The following is a 22,906-nucleotide window of genomic DNA, read 5'->3' as shown; positions in this document are numbered from 1 at the left end:
TAGATGTCTTAAAGAGAAGAGACTGACCAAAGAGGGAGCTATTTTTTAGCATTCATGTAAGAGAATATTAGTAATATAAGCATGCTTGGAGGGGAAAAAAAAAAGCTTCTTTCGTGCCTGTATGGAGTAGGGCTTTTCTGAAGGTGATTACTAGAGTAGGATTTATGTGTCTCCATGGAGGAGGGTTTAATGGGGGTACCTTTTGTACTTACTCAGGTGTAAGGTTTTATTTTTCTGCAAGAAATGTTAATAATAGAGATTGTCTATTATGAACAGGGATTTTGTGCTTATGTGAAGCAAGATTTGTGTGCCTGCTCGGAAGAAGGTTTATTTGAGTTTGCTTGCTTGGAGTGGGACTTAGGGGCCTCGCAGGATGAGTAATAAAGTATCTGCCCAAAGCAGGTTTTATGTGTTTCTACGGAGGAGGGCTTAGGTGCCTACATGGAACATAGTTTATGTGCTTTTCAGGAGAACGACCCTAGATGTCTACCCGAATAAGCGCTTGGATGCCTCTGTGGAGAAGGGCTTTTGTGCCTCCACAGAAGAGTGCTTATGTGCTTGTGTGGGAGACAATGTCTTTTTATGTCTCCCTTGAGGAGGGATTAGGGTGCTTGCTTGGAGGCAGGGCTTATACATCAAGCTCTTTGTGGAGCTTGGCCTCATCTTCTCGTTCCTAGCATTTTTCACCAAGGACTTCATGCTTATAATTCCTAGACTTATCTATGTTAAATGTATTTTTCAATTCGGGCTAGAAGATTGTAAAAGTTAGGAAGAGACTTCTTAATTAAGGACTTGAAAAAAATCCCTATCTTGACCTGCGTAAAAGCACAAGTTAGTATATCAAAAGTAGTAGAAGGAATCTCTAGAACCGCTAAGTTAAAACATTGGAGATACTTTATCAATTCTCATTCTTTTTGTTGTAGGATAAAAAAGTCTCATTGTTGTTTATCGATGTCGTTTTCTGCTAGCAAATTGGCGAAGAAAGAGAGAGCAAAACTCTCCAAAAGATCGGATTGATTTCGTAGGCAATTGGTTGAATCCCTATTGAGCCGACCGAGTGAATGTGGTTATGAACACATGAATTTTATTTCAACGGTACAATGGTGGAGAAGGACAACATTCTCGAAATACGAGAATTACTTCTGAGGATCCGTGGTTCAATCGTACTCTAAGAGATTGGGTTCCTTCTAATTGAGGAAGAGTTCGTCTGCCAAGATTTCTTCCTTGAAGGGGTACCTTTCTGCTCCACTAGGGGAACCCCTAAGACACGCTTCTACAGATCTAGGAGTTCCTATTAAAGCATATCAATGTGCACCCTCCAGTTGCATTGCAGGGGCGGGTTTTCTTACTTTTTCCCAGAAAGGGACGTCCTGTTGCAAGGTTCCCCAATAGGGTGTTAGCTCCGATGTTGGGCAAAAATATTTTTTTAGTCCCATAAAACAATAGAAAAATTTATTTTGGTACCACAACTTTTGGCAGGTGTCGCTTTTAATCTCATGAAACTCATAATTACGTATTTTTGGTCCCAAATAAGTCACGTATGTTCTGATTTTAGGATTAAAAAGACATTATAATTTTGGGACTTAAAAGGTTGAAAATCACATTTTTTGGGGCTAAAAAACGTGAATTATATTTTATGTGACTAAAAGCATCATTTGCCATAGTTGTGGTACCCAAAAAAATTCTATCTTTATTTTATGGGACTAAAAAACATTTTGCCCCTTCGATATTGGTAGCTTCTATGTTCTCACCTCTTAATTTTTTGTTTCTCACAGACAACGGCAATAATGTGAGTAAGAAATAGCATTGGGGTCCACTAGGAGTGGAAAGTAGTGAAATAAAGTGCTAGAAATTAAAAGAGCATAAATGAGTGAATTGGTAGTGTTATTCTTCATTTTTCACATACAAAAAGAGATTGGTATTAAACTAAAATTTTAAATATGAAATTATAGTGTTCATTTCAACTAAAGTGGAATGAAGGTGAAAGTTGTAGTATGTAGGCTCAAGTTGTCTTTTCCTGCTAGAGAAGCTTTGTATTTATGGACAACCATCAATCGGTTGGACAAGACCAAATTTTCAACAAATTTGGTTGAGGATTTTCACAGATTTGGTGAAGTAAGATCTCAAAGTAGCTAGGATAGACTGAATCACCACGGATTCGGTGAAGGAGGATGGTTGGAGGATTTTCTCGAATTTGGTGGAGGGTTATCTCCTGACAGTTAGAACTCTACAATTCTTAGGGGGGTTGTTGGAGTCTGCCGCAAATGTTACCTTCAAGAGATAAGGATGCATTCCCGAATTTTTGAAAAGGTGGTTGAGGAGATGTCTTCTTCGAGCCAGAATCCAAACTTTTAGGGTTTATAGGTTACTTTTGACTAGAGGAGCCACGTCTCCCTAAAAGGGTTACTGGTCCTTATCTAATTATATGAGGTGTGCTTCCAGATCCTACATTGATGTGATGCCATCTAGGCCATTTGTGGATGCTATGAGATATGGGCTTTGACTTCGGCCAGAAGATTTCAAGTTTTTAAGTTTCCTTACGGGCATGTGAGACCTTATTGGATCTGCGCCCTTTGGGATTTTGATCAATTAGATTTCTTTTGGCCAATTTATTTTTTGGACTGGTCTCTTGCCGAACTCCCTCGAAGCTATACTTGGACTAGGTTGTTTTGATGGCATCTTGGGCCCTTATCCGAGTTGGTCCTCTTGGGGGCACCTTAAGCATTGCATTCCTATAGGAATTTGCAATTTCTCTCTTTCTTTTGGACCGCTTGAGTCAATCCATTTTTACGAGCATTACTTTTAGAAAAACAAAAAAAAATAAAATAAATGATACACTTATTTAAATTTAGAAAAAATATAAAAAGTAATGAAAAAAAGACAGTGTATGTAGAATTTAACATAATTTAGCAATAATAGCATAATTTCCCCTATATTTCCCTTAAATTATTATTCCTGTGTCAAATCAGCGTTTACAGCCCAAGAGCTCACCGGCCAGCTGGTGCGCAGTTCCTCACCCCTGCCGATCGTAGTGGCTTTGCTGCTTATCTCTCCCAGTTTTTGCAAATGTTGCGATACCAGCCGAGCCGCCGGGTGAAGATCGAGGAATCTGCCGACCCCCCGACGCGGTACAGTGACGTGGACGATGAAACCCTGGATGACGGCGGTGATGACGGACGCGGCAGCTTGAAACTGCGGCCTTCTAATAGCAATGTGACGGAGGATCAGGAGCCGTTTATGGGAGTCAAAGTTCGCCGGAGGGCCTCTCGCAATCGGGATTATATCGGTGATTACCTCGATGTTCAATCCAGGCCTTTTGTTATGAAAATTCTCGAGAAACAAGGTTCGCTTATTTGGGATTTGTGGATCTTTGGGTTGGTTGATAATTGGTGGATGCTTGAGTTCAATCTGATTTTCTTTCCGTTTGTTTGGGTTCGATATTTGTAATTTTGATTTTGCTTTGATCAGAATTTTCAAGAGGAATAAGTCGGTTATTTATTAGTTGGGAAGACTATGTTAGGATGGTTAAAATTTATCTCATTTCAAGATTTGTGGCGTCAGATGGAGCATTTTGACATTATTGTCAAGAGCGTAGCTTGGAACAAGAAATATTTCTTCATTGGGATTCCTAGTATTTAGGTGGAACCAAAAGATAACCGCTTGTTGTAAAATTTAACGACGCATGGAAAGCTCACCATGGTGTTGTTGGGTAATATCTAATAATTGAGATTGGAGGTTTGTGGTATATTTTCATTTGGTTTGTTACGAATTAATGAAAAAAACAAATGGAGAGCATAATTTACCTGTTTAATAGTTCTTTGTAGTGCCCAGCTGATTCTACGAAGAGATTTGAACACTCAAAATGGAAGATGTTTTTTACAGACATGTGGAACTCACTGTTTTGAGTGGTCACTCTGCTCAAAAGGGCACTTGTTTGATCTTGCCATGCTTACTCTTTAAATGCATTCAGTCTGTTCTGATGGAAATTAAATGACTCTGTTTATCTGATCTTTTCTGTTTACTACTTTGATTCTTAAGATAGAGATTTGTTGTTCATTACTGTTTGTAAAATAATCCTGCCATATCTGCGGCTTTGTTTTTCGGCGATTTGTGACTGTGCAGGTGGACTGGGTTCAAATTTCGCATGTTGCATTGATGTACTTGCCAATAGTGTTATGCCCTTTACTTTTCATCACAGGTGACAGAAAAGTTCTCTTTGCGGATAAAGTTCTGAAGTTCACTGGTTCCGGCAAGATGAAACGGCGTATACTTCTAATTACTGATTTTGCCATCTACATTCTGGACCCAGATACCGATTCACTCAAAAGAAGGATAGCTCTAGCAGCTGTTGAGAAACTTTGTTTAAGTGAACTAAGTGATAATTTCCTTGCTATTATTATCCCCACAGAATATGACTTGCTCATCGCTAGCACTAGAAAGACAGAAATTGTTACTGTCCTAGCAGCAGCAACAAAAAGTGCATCGGACTATGAACTTGAGGTTTCCCTATCTAACAGGTGATCTGATTATTTTGTCCTCTTTTATCCCATTTTAATTTCAGATTGTTCTTTCATGTTATGTGCATAGAACAAGTATTTATAATTTGCATACTTGGAATCATTTATATAGACCTCTCCTGATGTGGATGTCATCTTAAGACACATAAACTTCCCCATATTTGAAAGATGTTAAGGATTTCTCTACTCATTTTCCTCTTTAGTTTTGCTTCTCCAACTGTGAGGAAAACCCTCTTTATTTTTAGCACAAAATACTTCCTCCTTCCGAAATATGCTCATCTTGCTTCTTTTATGTTGTAATTCCTGGACTTCAATTATGAGGTTCAAATACTATGCTACTCTTAGGGGTAAAACCCATCAGTATAAGTTTTCTTGCATTGCCAGAGTGCTTCTATAACTTGATTTTAGTCATGGACAAATTAAGTTTCTGTAATATTTGTGTGTGCCCAATCATGTCCAAGAGTGAGGATGTGCTATAGAGCAGATAGGTATTAAAAGTTAAAATTCCAATATACAAAAAAACAATGAATAGATGGACAGAGCTTCTGGCTGCTTTTATGTTTGCACCTTGTCTAATTGGAGTTGATTTTAATACCTGCAGTTTTGAATACAATGCAGCTGCTGAAGTAGTGAAGGAAGTTCAATTTGAGGAAGTGGAAGGTTTGTTTGCATTCCACTGAAAATTTTGTTTCATGTTACTTCATGTGCATTTTGCTTTTGTGACGCTTAGCTGTTAGCAGGGGTTTATGATTGTAACAAGTGCTTTATCTTTTCTTTACACTATATTAGGTGGCGTCAGAACAAGAATTGTGCAGAAATGAGTTGCCGAGTTGGTTAATCTCATACATGTGGGCAAGCATGTACGTTGCTGCAGAATTATGAACTGAGATCACCTGAGACTGCATTTTTCATGATACAAAGGTGTTTTCTGTTTATTCGTTGTCTCTGAGCTGAATGTTTCCACTGCTCTCTGACACGGAAGGAAATGTAGATCATGTGTGTGGTATATATTAGATCAAAACAGAAAGGAAAATACATACAATTCATTTCATTTGTACCTGAGAGAAGTAAATATGGTTGATTATCATGTTAATCAAGAGTACTGCTTTAACTGGTTTTCTTTAAAGTTGCGTTTTATATGTTATATGCATATACACATTGCAGAATGTATGTCAGTACCATAACTGTTTTATTAATTTATAGATGTGGGTTTCTGTGTTACACGACTCTTATTTATAAATATCAATTGTTCTACCTGTCAGGAAAATATAGAGTATGTGATAGATCTTGGGACAATCTAATTGAAAAAATAATCTAAAATTAATTACTAAAAGATATCGAAAGAGAACCCGATAACATATCACACACTACATCTGTTTAACTACTGTTGTTGCAATGCACTCTCTCTTCCGCTCATGAAGTGTGTTTTTGTGTGCAATACATCCAATGCCCCATTCTTTATGTTTCAGGCCAACAGATTAACATTGGTATTTAATACTTTTCTATTTCATTAACATATCCTTGACGCACAGCACCTTCGAAGGTCTGATGAACAGCATGTGACTCTGGTGATATCTTGTCTCTACTACTATCCCTATTCCTAGTCCTTTCTTCAGGCTTGTCATCCTTTAGGGTATGTGTGGTCTCAACTTCGCTGGAGGTTAGTTTAAATGACAGAAACTCTTTTAGTTTTGAATACTCAAATTGTGTGATCTCCCCCAATCTTAGTCTATCCTCAGTTGCATTAGGTGGTATGGCTATTGGTATGTTGGCTTTTTGTATATCCTCTAACAGGTTAACTACTTCAAACATCTTAGGTCTGTGCTCTGGGACTGCATGCAAGCAACTCATCCCTATTCTTAGCATCTTCACCATCTGTTCCTCCACATTAGGATACTTTGTGAGTTCTTCCTCAGAAATCACCACAGGCTGTTCCTTGCTCACAACATAATGAACCCACTGGACTAAGTCAAACTGGGAACCATCAGTGTAGTATCTGTGAGACTTTCTGGTGAGCAGTTCTAGTAGGAGAACCCCAAAACTGTAGACATCAGATGCTTGGGACACTTGACGTGAAAACTTGATTACTGGGTCGTAATTTCCAGCTGTTTTTCTGACTACTGATGCTCTCATCATGTAAGGCAACCCAAATTCAGATATGCACCCATACCCTTCAGAGTTTAGAAAAACATTGGACGCTTTAATGTTCCCGTGGACTATCTTTTCTCCAAATTTTTCATGAAGATGAGTGATCCCTCTTGCTGCACCTATTGCTACTCTTAGTGTGGTTTCCCAGTCTAGTGGATTGGAATTTTCACCTCCGCTTCCTGGATTTTGGAAAGAATTTTTCATTCTATGAAGGCTGAATTAGGTTCTGTTTTAACAGATGAGTTAAAAGGAAGGGGACAGGACTTACCTTGTAGCATTGTCAACACGCTTCCTTGACCAAAATAGTCGTATACTATGAGTTTTTCGTACATGGAGAAGTAGTATGCCCTTAGTGAAGCCACATTTTGGTGCCTGATGCTCCCAATAGCCTTCATCTGCTCCTCAAATACTCGTCCCGGGACTACCACTCCTCTCAATCTCTTCACGACAGCCACAACTCCGTTATCCATAGCTACCTTATAAGTACTTCCAAAAGTTCCCTTCCCAATAAACTTGGAAGAAGGCCCCAACACATCTTCTAGACCAACTGCAAAATCTAACGTGTCTGCTACAGGTACGAGTCTTCCAAAAGGTTTCTCTATGAATTTCTCCTTTGTCTGCAACCTCCAGTACGTTTCATCTAGGGGAGAACTCGAACTGAAACTGAAACTAGACGATGTTGAACTGACAGTTGGGCTCCTTGAGTGCTCTAGTGCAAGTTGCCTGAGCTTCTCCCTACTTAGTACGGTTCCCACCAGCCTCTCCCAGTTGTCGTAAATCCTAGACATTGTGTCTGAGCCCAGCCTGGAACCCGTTAAGGAAACCTGGAATAGCTTGTAGTAATTGGAGCAGGAAGTCTTAGTACAACCATGTTGATAAAAAGACCTCTCTCGTGAGAAATGCCAACTGGTTTTCTTGGAAGTTCTGGCTCTGAGGTAAAATAAGAGAAGTTTCCTGGGAATTAATGTGGTTAGAGTCTGGCAAATCAAACGCGAAATATCCAGGGGAATCTGGGAAGTCTTTGGCCTTTTTCTTATTAGAAGAAAGAGAGAAAATGATGCAGTTGTTTATTTATTACAAGTTGATGGAAGAAGACTCCGTCGTTTCTCAGTAGTTTCTTTTAAATCTTATCATAACCTATATATTTCTTCGTACACGTTTGTCTGATTGAATGTTGGTTCTAGAATTGTTAGAAAAATAATGTGAATTTCCAGCAGATGTTTCAACCTCAAGATTTGGAAACTTGAAGTACGGAAGTAGCACTTGGCCGATTGTGGAAGCCTGTTCGTCTTAACCTAACAAGCTTGTAGCCTTCAACTGACTCTGTCCTAAGAAATGCAGCTCATATTCATAAAATCTTGAGCTAAGCTTCAATAGTCAATGAATGGTAAGAATTCTTCGGTCTGCGGACCGGCCTCGGCCCTGACTGTTCACGGGCTAGTCCTAGCTCAGTTTCTGCCAGGCCAGTCCATGCATTTTATTGTCCGGCCCAGGCCATTTGACAATTTAGAAAAAAATTTATTTGACAAGTAATTAATTTAGTGACAAGTTAATTGTGATTAAATATAGATTTCTTTTATTGATATGAGCAAATGCGGTGAATTTTAACTAACGAAATTATCTGTTTGTTAGACTTTCGGAGTATTAAATGTAATTTTTTAAATCATAGCAGGTCTATGTATAATTACACTAAATTTCAAGAGAGAGCAGTGTAATTATTTCTGTCTTTTAAATTTATCTTTTCTGCTCCTTAGCATTATCGAATATATGGTTGGATAAGGATTGGCCATGAACCACAATCAATGAATTTCGCTAAAGTAAATAAACCTGACTTCTGAGTTTGCATGAACCAGGTTGTTTTAACAATTTCGCAAACACAAACTTGTCAAAGCGAATCAAGAATACATAAATAATCCAAATAATAAATCATATGACCAGCAACTAATTCTGACCCAATGAGGATCCAGCCTCAGCCACATATGGAGTCAGAGTAGGAGTTGAGCCTGGTGTTCTTGTTCCAGCAGACTGGCTGTTTCCTGCACTAACACTTCTTATCTCCTCCAGCATCTTCACCACATCTCCGATTTTCGGCCTCTGCCCCGGCATTCTTGCTACACAGCTCATGCCTATTTGCAGCATTGCCACCATTTCTTCCTCTATGTTAGGGTACCTTAATAGCTCAACGTCGAACACTTCACCCGTCCATTCCTCACGAACCACAGATTGAACCCAACGGACCAGGTGGATGACCTCTTCCCGTCCAGAAGCGTGGACAGGGGATTTTCCAGTGAGAAGTTCAAGTATAACCACCCCAAAGCTATAGATGTCAGATGCCTGTGATGGTTTCCTAGTATCTGTAACTTCTGGCGCGCGGTACCCTGGTGTCCGTGTTAAACGTGGTGCAATTGGATTCATCAATGTTGCTAAGCCAAGGTCGGAGACGCAGCCGTATTGCTTGGAGTTGAGGAAAATGTTTGAGGCTTTTAGGTTGCCATGGACGAGCTTCCCTCCACTGTGTGAGTGGATGTGCGCGATACCCCTGGCTGCACCGGTTGCGATCCTTAGTCGCATTTCCCAGTCTAACGGAATCCGGTTCTCACCTCTTTTTGCTGCAAAAGTGAAGAACACATTAGATCTCGCGTTGAGAACATGAATGCAAGAGTGACATTGTAATTCTCCCAAATCGAGAGGTTTTTCTATAATATTACCAAAACTCAGGAAGTATTCATATAATCATCCCTTAGATCTTTTGAGGTTGAACAGAAGTATAATGATGTTTGAAGTTATAATATACCATGTAACAATGCAGAGACACTCCCCTGACTGTAGTAATCATACACCATCAGCTTTTCATCCTTAGAGTAATAGTAAGCCCTCAATGGAGCCACATTCTCATGCCTGATGCTCCCAACAACCTCCATCTGCTGTTCGAACTCCTTCCGCCCAGCAATAACTTCCCTCAATCTCTTCACTGCAACTGTTGTTGCATCCTCCAATGCTGCCTTATAAGTAGTACCAAACGTGCCCTTCCCAAGCACCTCGGCAGAAGCCCGCAACAGATCTTCAAGATCAAACGCAAGACTACAGCCCTCGAAAAACACTAGCCTCGTTTTCTCATCCCTATGCTGAGAATCTGTCCTCTTGATAGATTTTTCTTTCTTCTGGGATGAGACATTGGTCTTGGACATACCTTCTTCGTTTTTCTTCCAGTTGGTAGCAATCAAGAGCAAGGCAATAGAGACGAATGCCACTGCACAGCTGCCAATGACGATTGCAAGAATCGCAGATTCACTAAACTTTGAGGAGTGCTTCTTAGGTGCAGCCGTGGGTGGAGGAACCGGAGGCAATGGTTTCTCAGACGAAACATTGTTACCGGAGAAAGATGAACTAGGAAACCTAAGAAGAGACTGAGGCAAGAATCCACTAAGGTTATTGTTAGACAAATCCAACCATTGAAGGCTAGGGATATCAATATCAGGAATGTCACCAGAAAGTGAGTTATTAGCAAGATTCAAAGCTGTCAAATGAGTCAAATTTGAAACTGAAGAAGGTATGCTCCCATTGAAGCCATTGTTCGACAAATTCAACACAGACAGATTCTTCCAGACCGACAAATCCAAAGGCAATGGCCCCTGAAAATTGTTGTTCTGAAGATAAAGGACCATTAAGTCCCCAAGCTTCAGAAGATCAGATGGAAACACACCACCAAGACCATTGGATCTCAGACTTAAAATTTGCAGCGCAGATAACCGGCTAATTTGCAGGAATGTTCTCAGGAATGCTGCCTCTGAATCCAAGCGCGGGCAATCTAACTGCTATAACTCTTGAATTATCATGATTGCAAGTGATCCCAGTCCAGTTATTGCAAGCAGAAGTCTTCTCATCCCAATTCAGCTTTCTTGAGTGGTAAATATTGTCGATGAAATCGAGCAAAGCCCGTTTATCTTCAACAGGTTCAGCTGTTGTATGAAAGCACAGAGTAGCACACACTAAGATCACTGAGAAGAAAAGCTTGATGTCCATTTTTTCCCTTAGTCAAAACATGAAAGCCCTCGAATAGTATCCTTAATCTCTGCCATTCCTGCAACATTCCCACAAAGAACCAAGAATTAAAGAAAGAAACGGCATCCACACACATTAGTGAACAATCAATAGCCACATCAATACTTTGTAGCCGTTTTCTTGAATACTCTAACAACGTTAGGTCAACTAACCACATCCAACAGTCAGGTTTCAGTAGAAAAAAGACAAAAGGGTAACATAAGACAAATCTTTGTCCCCTTCTTTCTTCTAGTAGCCTTGAGACAAAACAGTACCCAAAATTTTGTGGGCTTTTTCAAATCTCACCCATTTCATATCATGTAATAAAGAATTTATTGCAGCTAAATAAATTCAAACCCATCAAAGTTAAGCTGAAAAATAAACACTCACCTTAAACTACAGGTTAAAACAAAGAACATTAAACCTCTGACAAATTCAGAATGCAAGAAAAGCAGCTGCTGCAGAGATGAAATTATAGAAGAGATTCAGGACAGACAAGTACATGAGAATTCAAATGGTGGTGATGAAGAAAAGGGTCATATTCTTGGTTGATGGGGCGAAAATGATTTGGGGACAGAGCAATAAATGATTGAAAGAGATGAGTGCAGAGTTGTATTCTTCTTGTTCAGTGCTGTAATCGCGCGGGAAGAGTGGGAACTGCACATGCTGGCAGCGTAAGGACTACAGCATTCAAGAGAAGAGAATAAAAGAAAGGTTTTAAATTAGTGTTGATTTAATTTTTAATGGCCTCTTCATGTTGTAAGCGTAGAAGTGTAGGTAAAAACAGGGTGTTCTTTTGACTGAAAAAAGAGTGGGCAAAATGTGTACATTTTATAATTTGAGGGGGCAGAGTGTAAATACCAGAAACTATTGTGCATAGCTCCATATGTAGTAACATCGTAAAATTGTATCCAATTCGAGTTTGATAAAATCAAACTGATTACCCTCGTAATAATAATTGCTCACATGCCAAATATACATTAGCAATAATTATACTATCATCTTCTAATATTTGATGCAATTATATGTAGAATAGATGTAGTATGGAAATTACATTTATTACCCCTAACATTTATTTTTGTCTATAAAATGATCTATTCGTCAGTCAAAATTCAATAAATTTGCTGATATTAGCAAACAAAAGAATAAAAGTTCATATGTATCCATAGTTGACTTATTACTATATATAGCCACTCTTATAAGGATAGTTTGACTAGAATATATTTGTTTGACCTGCAATATAGCAGTAATAAGTCAATTTGGGGTAAATATGAACTTTCATTTAATTTTCTTGCTAATATTAGCAAATCACTAAATTTGGACTAATAGAGAGATTTATTTATTAGATATAAACAAATAGCAAGAGTATCAAATGTAATGTCTTAAATTACAAGAATTTCTTAGCAAATGTTCTGGTGGGAGTTGATGAGGGACTAATTTTTTTGGATGAAAATTATAATTTGAAAAATTGAATATTTTTGAATATGAGAGACTACTTTGATTATTACGTTTAAAAGGATTATTATGTTGTTGTTTGATTATCAAAACAAACAAGAAAAAGGACACACTTATTATTGATTTTTGCACTGTTTTTCTTTAAATATTTTTTTTCTTAATTTGCAAAAGCCCAGTGTGATTGGGCCGTTTAAAAAGGACCAAATTCTTTAAAGTATTATTTCTAAGAAAGCCCAATGGGCCTTTATTCATATTTTGAGTATTATTAATGTTTAACTTTAGATTTATTTTAATTATCTTGATGGAGAGAAGATATAAGTTCCTAAGTCTATTATCATATTTTTTTTTTAAAAAAAAAAAATTTCTTGTTTGAAGAACTATAACTCATACAATTCTAAATCCTAAATGATTTTGGAAACAATATAAAAAAATAAAATTATCATTTTTAATTATTATAAATAATATTAAGTTTGAACTCATATCAAGAATTAAGCAGTCTTATGTGTGTAAAATTAATTAAGATTTGGAGATATATATACATAAATAGGCAAAATTAATTGCTAAAATAATTATCTAATTGGAATATATAGCTAGTAGTCTAATTATCTCACATGATAAATCTGAATATCATAATGATAGTACTTGCAAAATAATTATGGGAGTGTTTGCAAAAATTTCTGCTTTTAAAAAATAATTTTTGTAGAAAAAGTTGAAAGTTGTAGTAAAATCAAAAGTGAGTAGTGTTTGTAAAAAAGTTAAAATAGATGAAGCTAAATTGGATTTTATTCGGAGAAAAATCACTTCTTAAATACACTTAATTGACGAAAGACTGTTTTGTCCTTATGTGGTAAAAAATATTATTTTATTTTTATTATTTCACTTGTTGCTTGTCACTAATAATTACTTTTACAAAAAATCATAAATATTATTTCTATTAGTATTTCATATTTATGTTTTTAAAAATATTAAAAAATATATTTAATTTAATAATGCTCCACTAAGTAATAAAATTGTTCATTCATACACAATAATTAAATTTACGTGATTGCAAAGAATATACAAATAATAATTGTTTTATTAATTAATCAAATAATAATATTATTGTATAAAATATAAAAAACTTAAAATATTAAGTGTATGAAACTGTAAATTTAATTATTTAAAAACTCCGATATCCACTTTAAATATACAATTCTGAAAATAAATTAAAAATAGTAAAATTGAATGAAGATATTATAATAAGAGTAAAGTAGTAAAAATAAAATTTTAGATTTATTTATAAAAAAAATCAAAAAAAACTAAAAGCACCCCTAGATGCTTCTAGCTTTTGGTCTAAAAATGCATTTCTTAACCATTTCAAAAGTAGAAACTGACATCCCAAACACTTTAAAAGTATTTTTAGAGAGTTAGAAGTTGAGAAGCTTTTTTGAAGCATTTGCAAACACTCTCTATAGATACTCAACTTAAAATAATATTAAACTCCGACGCATTAATATTTACAAACTAATTATACCAAACATTTAATTTGAAATTTTTTTAAATATTTATAACGACTCAAATACACCTTAAAAAAATGTTTTTCTTTTAAATAAATTGGCAAGCGTCTTCTAGAGTGTAGTGTTCCAATTTCAAGTGAATTTGAATTGAAATACGTGGGATTTTGGTGGTGTTAATTATCCACAACAGTATGATATGATTGTGATGGATGTCTAACTAAAATCGATCCATCCATTCACTACTATTCAACACTTAGATTAATTAAATTAAATTAATGGTTAGCAGCCTTCTAATTACTTGTACTCATTCACCACTCGACTTCTGATGCCTCTTCCAACAGCTGTCTGTGGCTAATCCGGAATAATTGACTTCATCAACGGTGGACACAATTTCTGAATTAGTCAAGTAACAGGTCAATGCATGTCGCGTCAGTTTGTAAGAACGAATTTCTACCAAAATGTTGTCCGTTTCAATTTTTGTGAGGGCTGCGTCGGAATAATATGTGAATGAATAAGACCTTCCTAAGCAACTTATGATTTTGAAAGCATGTCCCAATAAATAGTAACGAAAATTGGATATTTCCTTCACAGAATGAAAAACAAGAATTAGTCAAGTAACAGGTAAGAAAGGTTTTACCTGCCGACATGGTAATTTTAATCCTATATGTTAAGGTGGGTGATGACCGTTATCTTGCAAATAAGACACTGACAATTTTAGTACTCAAATTTATAACTTTATAGTTATTCCAGCATAAATCTACCACAAATTTGCAGCGCAATTGGTGATTTTTTGGAAAAAGGATATTTTTTCCGACAATCGAATGCAAAAGCTGGACATGGCAACTTTCATGGATTTCCCAATGGATTTATGGTTGAACCCTAACATATAAGATTAAAGTTAAAATTTTGGGGCCGTATTAATGCAGTCAAATTGTTTATGTTGGTCAAATTGGTAGATGGTCCTGTAACGTAAAAATATGATAGTTAACGTGTATCATTGGTAATCTCATGTTTTATTGACTATCATTAACCTAATTAATTGATTATCAAAGTCCCACAAATAATCATTCCTACACTTATCCTATAGTTTATTCTCATTTCAAGTTATTTTATAAAAACTGAGCAAACATATACAGATGCTCAAATTTTAAATGAAAACAAAGGACTTGGAAATCCTACCAACTGCCAAACTGTCTACTCCCTCATGAACTTGGAAATTTCCATGCAAATAAATGAATAATTATTAAACACTATGTTTCCAAGACTTGACTTGACTTGAGTAGCAGACTTAACCCATCTGATTTTCCAACACCGGCGATGGCTTGCCCTCAAGACCACGCATGCATATCATCCCATTCTTCGTTTTTTCCACAATTCCTTCTGCTTCCTTCTCACCTCTAACCCCTATAAATTCACGCTTAAAATCTCTTCCCAAGAACCAGCAACAACGTTAGCATCAATCAAGAAACCAAAATGGCAGCCCGTTCTCACCTCCTCCTATTCTCAGTCTTGATTGCTTTTACATTATTCAGTTCCTCACAGGCCGCCGGAATCGCCACCTACTGGGGCCAAAACGGAGCCGAAGGGACCCTCGCCGACGCATGCAACTCCGGGAACTACCAGTTCATTAACATAGCATTCCTAACCACCTTCGGCAGCGGCCAAACTCCTGTCCTGAACTTGGCGGGCCATTGCGATCCCCCCTCAGGCACCTGCACCGGCATCAGCAACGATATCCGGACGTGTCAGAGTCGAGGCATCAAAATATTGCTATCACTCGGCGGTGCCACAGGGAGCTACTCCCTCTCCTCCCCTGATGACGCCAGGCAAGTGGCTGATTATCTATGGAACACGTTCTTGGGGGGCAGTTCGTCCTCCAGGCCCCTGGGGGACGCTGTTCTGGACGGCATAGATTTTGACATCGAATCGGGCTCTGGCCAGTACTGGGACGACCTTGCTCGGGCCCTGTCGGGGTACAGCTCACAGAGGAAGGTGTACTTATCTGCAGCCCCGCAGTGTCCTATCCCAGATGCCCATTTGGATACTGCTATCCAAACAGGACTTTTCGATTATATTTGGGTACAGTTTTACAACAATGAGCAGTGTGACTACCGTGGGAGCCCCGACAATCTTCTAGCCCGATGGAACCAGTGGGCTTCAGTACCCGGCGGACAGGTTTTCTTGGGGTTGCCGGCAGCTGAAGCTGCGGCAGGCGGCGGATACATGCCGCCGGATGTGCTGATTTCTCAAGTTCTTCCGGTGATCAAGACATCTCCAAAGTATGGAGGGGTTATGCTGTGGAACAGGTTCTTTGATCAGGGCTACAGTTCAGCTATCCTTAGCAGCATCTAAATTAAGCCCGCATGAAGAACAACTAATCCTCAGAATCTTGAATAATGTTGGCTTTTCTGGCATTAGCTTAATCCTGATTTTGTTATGCTAAGGAGTGCTATCAATTAATAAATCTGATGGAGCATTTACGCCACTAAATAAATAAATATTGAAGCTCAAATTACTTATAATTGGCCCTTCATATTATGTCATGTTTTATTTTTCTCCATTTAGTTAGGGGTTGATTATATGATAATTATAGATGGGACACATTGTGAGGTGATAATTTAATATATTGTTTAAATGAAATTTAATATCATTATTCCAGTGCGAAGTTATTTTGATGGTGGTTTTTTTTGTGTGTATGTGTTTTCTTGGTATGGTAATTAGAGTTGAAAAGTGCTTCAATGATAAAGAGAGTAGTGACTGTAGTACGAAACAGTTGAATGAGTCTCAATGATGTACCCACTTGCGTATTTTGATGAGCTGGTCTTGACGTGGCTGATTGAAAAATTTTAACTCAAATTGAATTTAAATTAATTATATAGCAAATGCATTAATTATCTTATGTATCATTAATGCAATTCAAAAAAATAATTATTCATCATACTTACTCTATAAGTAATTTAATTTAACCACACTTAATTTGTATAAGAATTTTCAGGGCTGAAATGCTAATCCACTAATAAAAATACAGCTAGAGATTGGTTTTAGCAAATGATGCATTAAATTGGCAATGCCTCTTTTAGGAGTAGGGTATAAATTAATATTTGTAGGGATTTGAATCTCAATTCATCAGCTCAATAGCCTGCCTATGAAAATTGGTATCATACTACTTAAATTTTTTCATTTAGATGCATTTACACGAGAAAGTTTTGTGTCGTGGTGGCACAATGTAAGTTAGAGAAAATTTTTACTTAAAGTCTGATCGAATGGAAAATATGATACACTTGCAATATATTGGTCACTTTTCTTAATTTGTATATCAATCACACGACAAATAAATTACATTAATATTCATATAATTTGTTCAACTCTGATCAAACTTAGATATTTGTTTTGCTTTATGCAAAAGTATCTATATATGAATCAACACTTTCATTTCTTTGGAAAAGAAACAAGACAAACCCTATTGGAGCAAGACAAAATATTCACATTAGTACAAAATATTCACATCAATTATTTTTCATATTTAGAAATCAGGAAATTTTGAAACCACTGAATTTTTCTTTGTATAGTTCAAACCCGATGAATTATATAATATAAACAATACATTCAACTAATATTTTATTTTTTAAAAAAATAATATCAGATTAAATTTAAATGTCTTAACACAAATTTCAATCTAAATTAATTGTATAAGACACAAAATTACTAATTTTCTCATCAACTAATTTTTTATTTTTTATTTCTTATATAGAGTTGGATATATGCAAAATTGTTTAAGAATTTATATATAATACTAATATTTTTTTATTCATAACGCATTATATATGAATAATAATAAATACTATATATATATATATGATTTGGGATCGGTTCGATACAAAACTCGTACCCCGCTCCAAACCCAGCCGGATCTCAACCAAATAGCCCCAAACTCGTCAAAATCAATACCAAACCCATCCCAAATAAGATGGCTTCGCCCGATTTTTCAGGACCAATTGCCATTTCCAACATGTACTATATCTATTTTAAATTTATTTCCTGTTTTTTTTTTTATGTGTAAAATATTCATCGTGTTTTCATCATTTTGTCCATATAAAAAAAATAGATAAAAAGAAAAGGCAAAAAGAAGATGACAACTTCCTCATATACGAACCTTTATCTTGAAAATAATCTTTTTTGCTACAATAAAATTTTGAACGATTTCGACCCTAATTGACACCAAACTATAAAAATGTTATTACATGCTTTCCTTGATCATTGTTCCACTTCTCCAAATAACTGCGTAAATTAATAACTCATCAATTAGCTGTTTCTCAACTATGCAACTACAACGAAGATCTTTTGGCAGCAGGATATGTATACTTCAAGAAGCAAAGAACACTCTAGTTATCGAGGATAAAAATGGCCTAAATTTGCTAATTACGGCTACTTTTATTTTTCTTGATGTGGAAAACTTTTAAAATTACAGGACAAGTTATCAAAATAGACCGTATAAGACTAAAATTTTCAGCAAATTCTGGCCATTAAAATTACGGCTAATTACGGCCATCTAAAATACAACTGATTTCAGCGAATTACAGTTATCTTTTTTAATATGCGAAATTTTTAAAATTACATGATAAGTTATCAAAATGTAGTAGTATAAGATTAAAATTTTCACCGACACACTTACAAAAATAAAATTGCAATTTTTCGGAAATGCTTGTTCCAATGGAAAACAATATGTAACACCAGCAAGCAAGTTATCAATATGGACGAGGAAAGTACAGTCGAAGAAGAATCCAACCCGTCTCGAAACGAGCTGAACTTTTTCGATTTTATTCATTCATACCATTACGGCGTGGGTACATCCATTGGATTATTTCATACTACTCCTGACATAAGAAAGACAGGATTGATTAGCCAATGCTAGAAAAGCCATCCATGTTGCTCACAACACGGATATTAATGATTGTTTACGGTGCAAGGCGTCATTGCTACACGCAGCTGCCGGATATAAAGTTGAAATGTTTTTATACAGGGCCCGCAGCATGACTCCTCCATAATTTGGGGAAGAACTAATCACCGGCAGAATCTCAGTCGTGAACACTTCAGGCGTGCATTGGCTACCGGCATTTGAATGTGGCAACAAGCCGAAGGAAAGCTGGTTACCTTCCGGGATTGCTGAACTCCACCTGTTCCATGTATCTATAACGTGGTCAGAGCCTTTGCTGCAATAACATTGGGGATTGTCGTCGTAAAACCTTACAGCAACGTGGTTCAAAAATCCGGTATTGATAGCTTTACCAAGATCTTTATCTGGATAAGAACACGATGCGCTTGCAGATAAATAAACATTTTTCTCTGGTGTGCGGTAGTTTGCCAGGGCCTCGACGAGAAATTCCCAATAGTTCACGGAGCCTGGATATTCGATATCCAAGTCTATGCCGTCCAAAGAAACATCCCCCAAGGGCCCGTCGGCCGAACCGTTTAAGAAATTTTCATATACATCACGTGCCACGTTCCTTGCGTCCTGAGCAGAACAGAGCTGGTTGTAATTGGTGTCATTGCCGCCAAGTGATAGCAGTACTTTGACGCCTCTGTTCTGGCAGGCCTGAATTTCTGTGCTTAGACTCTTACAGCCACCTGAGTCGGCATCGCAATGATCAGTCAAGTTCAGACGAAGCTTTCGGCCGCAGCCGAAGGTGGATAAGTACGCAAGGTTTACGTAGTGGTAGTAACCGGTCTCACATAACTCGCCAAGGCTTCCTTCTTCATTGAGGCTTTGGCCCCAATACACTGAAATCCCACAGGTGTGACTGTTACACACTGCTGGATGTAAAGTTGAAATCTTATTATCTGCGTTCAATAGCATGACCCCTCCATAATTTGGAGAAGACTTTATCACTGGCAGAATCTGATTTATGAACACATCAATATCGCACTGTCTGGCGGCAGAATTTGGCGACACGCCATAGAAAAGCTGAGTACCATCCGGGAGTGATGAACTCCACCCGTTCCATGTAGCTAGAATACGTTCAATGCCTGCGCTGCAGTAACACTGGGGATTGTCTTCGTAAAACCTTACGGAAACGTGGTTCAACAATCCGGTGTCGATAGCTTTACCAATATCTTTATCTGGATAAGCGCACGATGCGCTTGCAGATAAATAAATATTTTTCTCTGGTGAGCGGTAGCTTGCCAGGGCCTCGACGAAAAAATCCCAATAGTTCACGGAGCCTGGATATTCAATATCCAAGTCTATGCCGTCCAAAGAAACATCCCCCAAGAGCCCGTCGGTCGAACCGTTTAAGAAATTGGTATACAGATCACGTGCCACGTTCCTTGCGTCCTGAGCAGAACAGAGTTGGTTGTACCTGGTGTCATTGCCGCCAATTGATAGCAGCACTTTGACACCTCTATTCTGGCAGGCCTGAATTTCTGTGCTTAGACTCTTACAGCCGCCTGAGGCGGCATCGCAGTGATCAGTGAAGTTCAGAGCAAGCTTTCGGCCGCAGCCGAAGGTGGATAAGTATGCAAGATTTACGTAGCTGTAGTAGCCGGTCTCACATAATTCACTAAGGCTCCCTTCTTGGACGAGGTTTTGGCCCCAGTAGACCGAAATCCCACAGGCTTCTGAGGACCTGATCAATGGTGAAAAGGCAATGAGGAGGGAGACTGTCCACAGCAGCCGAGTTCTTTTAGAGTGAGAATAGGCTGCTGCCATTTTTTCTCAACTTTTAAACTGAATTGATGATTTCTAGAGTATTGGATATCTTGTTGATTTTGAGAAGAGAGGTTCGTGTGATTTTATAGGCGATGAAGATCGGGGGACCACGCGTCCGTCCACCCAACTTCTTGAGATGGATTTAAAATTTTCGGGGGAAATGAAATCGACATGCGCCCTAATGAATCACGTGATCATATGTTACCAACTCTTGTTGGGGTTGTGGCCTGGAAAAACTTTATCTGTTCCTCTTGGCCATTATGCTCTAAATTGTGAAAACCATTTAGGATACCACATTAAATTGAAAAAAATCTAAAGATGGATGAATAAATTGTAAAAATTAATTCATGCAGAAACAAAATGCCAATCTCTAAATTTCAGGATTAAAATTATAATTTTTCAAAAGTACATGTATGTCATCTAAATTATTTGGCTTAAATGTATTTTTCGTTCCGTAAGTTAAGTAATTTGGTGTTCTCATTTTTTAAACTTTCTAAGGTAGTATTTTGATTATGCATCTTTTTAATTTTTTTTAATTTTTTTTAATTTTAGTTCTTTTTTCAAAAAAATTCATTCTTCTTGCCGAATTTTAAAAGTGGAGCCTTTCTTCATATTGGCATATTTCTAGCAGCATTTTTGTTCTTTAACTTTTTAAAGTAGTATTTTGATCCTTATCTTTTTAATTTTTGCAATTTCAGTTCTTTTTTATTTGGAGTTCACCCTTCTCACCGTGGAGGCAAATTTTGGCTAACAAAATGACAAAAATTAAATAGATGCACGACCAAAATAATATTTTATAAAATTAAAGGATGAAAACGTCAAATAATTTAAATTATAGTACCAAATGAGATAAAAAAAAATGCATTTAATCCTAATTATTTTTAAGATTCAGCCTTTCAGCTCAGAATAGAAACCTGCAAGGGGTTATAAGTTATATATATGTGGTCATGTTATTACCAAATTTAGCTTAAATTTACACAAATTTAGTTATAAGTTAATGTGGTCATGTTATTACCAAGTACTACTCTTGAGAGCTATCTGTAAACTTGTTTTTGGGTTGGAGAAATTAAAATGCTATGTGCGATATAAATGCATATATATATATATATATCATTTTAGTCCTGATAGATTTTAGTTTGATAATAAACCCTAATTAAAAAAAACTAGCATATTAAGCACACAGGTCGAATCCCTGCCAAATTTGTAATTTTGGACAGATTTTGTCAATTAATGTGCCACTTTTCTTAATGTGCCAACTAAATCCCAATAGAACAAAATTCACTAAAATAGATTATTTATTCCTTGCATTATAAATTATTATTGCTTAAAGATCATAATAAATTAATACTATATATCTATAATGGTCAAATAAAATTGATGCGAAAATCTAAATTCTGACTACAATTAATCAACATTCACTATAATTTTTAGATGTAGCTAATATTTTGATATTTTGCAAAATCAATGGTTAATAATCACTGCACAGCTATAATTAAATAGTATTTATCATATCATTTCAAGATATGAGCTTTTGAGAAAGTGGTCGAACCAAAATTAAATAATAATAATTGTCACATACCCATAAAAAAAAAGAATAAAATATTTGAGAGGTGTAATAAATAATTTTTTAATAATGAAAATCCACCATTTTTCACCATAAGTACATACCTCCTACCACATCACAAATACTCTCAACCTCATGTAAATACCTTAAAAATCAATTTCTAAAGATAAACAATTCATTTATAAAGACTAACGCTTTCCCAAAAATTCTGTCTTCAGTACACTTTGGACATATCAAATGTGTTTAGGATAGATTTTTAAATTTTTCCTTATTTAAGAGTTAATATCACGTAGTGATTAATAAATTTTAAAAGTTACATCGTCATAAAATCAAAATTATTGTCGCTTACTATTATTTAATTATACTGGTTTGCACTTCTTGTAATCATCAGAACAAAATGATGAAAGTGTAATGAATTTATTTTTAAAAAAAAATAAAGAGTAAAAAATGTAGTAGATAGGTGAAGTGTGGTATGTATTTAATCATTTATTTGGATATGGGTACAAGGAAGTGTCCAGTTTTGCCACTTATCTACTTCTCATGAGGACGATTATTATGAAACACGTGAAATTTTTGTTCAAACATAAAAATGAAGCCAATATAGTACTTAGGGACCAGTGTGGAAACTATTTTTACATGGGAAAAAAAATATAATTTTAATCTTACAACTTATGAAATGGTACTTTTATCCTTACACCAATTGATTTTTGTAGGTTAGTTATGTAATTTTATAATTTTATCATTTTTAATCCTTTTCTATAAATTCTTTCCTTCAAATTACAATTGGTGTAGGCCAATTTAATGATCGGAATGGCTGCAATCCCCTATTTAATGGTTGCCGCTTCATTATAATGGTTGGAATCCCTATTTTAATTGAGTATATATGCAAGTCACATGCAGTTTTTTGATAAATTGATTGAAAAGGGATTAAAATAATCAAAATTATAAAATTACAGAATTAAATTAAATAAAAAAATCA

The 22,906-nt window shown here is 36.4% G+C and overlaps 4 protein-coding genes across 4 annotated transcripts; 2 read left to right on the top strand and 2 right to left on the bottom strand.

Annotated features, from left to right (window-relative positions):
- On the top strand, nucleotides 2,922-5,643 carry LOC105166721 (myosin heavy chain IB). Its single transcript, XM_011086176.2, has 4 exons — nucleotides 2,922-3,343; nucleotides 4,199-4,517; nucleotides 5,119-5,177; nucleotides 5,307-5,643. The coding sequence occupies exons 1-4, from the start codon at nucleotides 3,067-3,069 to the stop codon at nucleotides 5,336-5,338; spliced, it is 687 nt and encodes a 228-aa protein (XP_011084478.1). The 5' UTR covers nucleotides 2,922-3,066; the 3' UTR covers nucleotides 5,339-5,643.
- LOC105166915 (probably inactive receptor-like protein kinase At5g41680) lies at nucleotides 5,958-8,290 on the bottom strand. Its single transcript, XM_011086435.2, has 2 exons — nucleotides 6,934-8,290; nucleotides 5,958-6,844 (listed from the first exon to the last, which is right to left on the bottom strand). Exons 1-2 carry the CDS (start codon nucleotides 7,451-7,453, stop codon nucleotides 6,009-6,011), a joined length of 1,356 nt encoding a protein of 451 aa, XP_011084737.1. The 5' UTR covers nucleotides 7,454-8,290; the 3' UTR covers nucleotides 5,958-6,008.
- On the bottom strand, nucleotides 8,448-11,539 carry LOC105166720 (probable inactive receptor kinase At4g23740). The gene is given in 4 exon segments (XM_011086175.2): nucleotides 8,448-9,274; nucleotides 9,460-10,432; nucleotides 10,434-10,746; nucleotides 11,097-11,539. Coding segments are annotated over 3 exon segments (1,896 nt in total). The 5' UTR covers nucleotides 10,689-10,746; nucleotides 11,097-11,539; the 3' UTR covers nucleotides 8,448-8,606.
- LOC105166719 (acidic endochitinase SE2) lies at nucleotides 15,081-16,315 on the top strand. The gene has a single exon (XM_011086174.2). It carries the CDS (start codon nucleotides 15,131-15,133, stop codon nucleotides 16,007-16,009), a length of 879 nt encoding a protein of 292 aa, XP_011084476.1. The 5' UTR covers nucleotides 15,081-15,130; the 3' UTR covers nucleotides 16,010-16,315.

The sequence above is a fragment of the Sesamum indicum genome, linkage group LG7 (genome assembly GCF_000512975.1).
Source record: "Sesamum indicum cultivar Zhongzhi No. 13 linkage group LG7, S_indicum_v1.0, whole genome shotgun sequence".
NCBI classification, from domain to species: Eukaryota; Viridiplantae; Streptophyta; class Magnoliopsida; order Lamiales; family Pedaliaceae; genus Sesamum; species Sesamum indicum.
This window is presented reverse-complemented; position numbering and strand designations above follow the sequence as displayed.

Bases quoted from the DNA above. Each gene is read 5' to 3' on its own strand.
- LOC105166915 (XM_011086435.2), bottom strand. From the start codon at position 7,453: ATGTCTAGGATTTACGACAACTGGGAGAGGCTGGTGGGAACCGTACTA. The intron at 6,845-6,933 runs GTAAGTCCTGTC...TCCAAAATCCAG, and splicing joins CGTGTTGACAATGCTACAAG to GAAGCGGAGGTGAAAATTCC.
- LOC105166721 (XM_011086176.2), top strand. From the start codon at position 3,067: ATGTTGCGATACCAGCCGAGCCGCCGGGTGAAGATCGAGGAATCTGCC. The intron at 3,344-4,198 runs GTTCGCTTATTT...TTTTCATCACAG, and splicing joins GAAAATTCTCGAGAAACAAG to GTGACAGAAAAGTTCTCTTT. The intron at 4,518-5,118 runs GTGATCTGATTA...TAATACCTGCAG, and splicing joins GAGGTTTCCCTATCTAACAG to TTTTGAATACAATGCAGCTG.
- LOC105166719 (XM_011086174.2), top strand. From the start codon at position 15,131: ATGGCAGCCCGTTCTCACCTCCTCCTATTCTCAGTCTTGATTGCTTTT.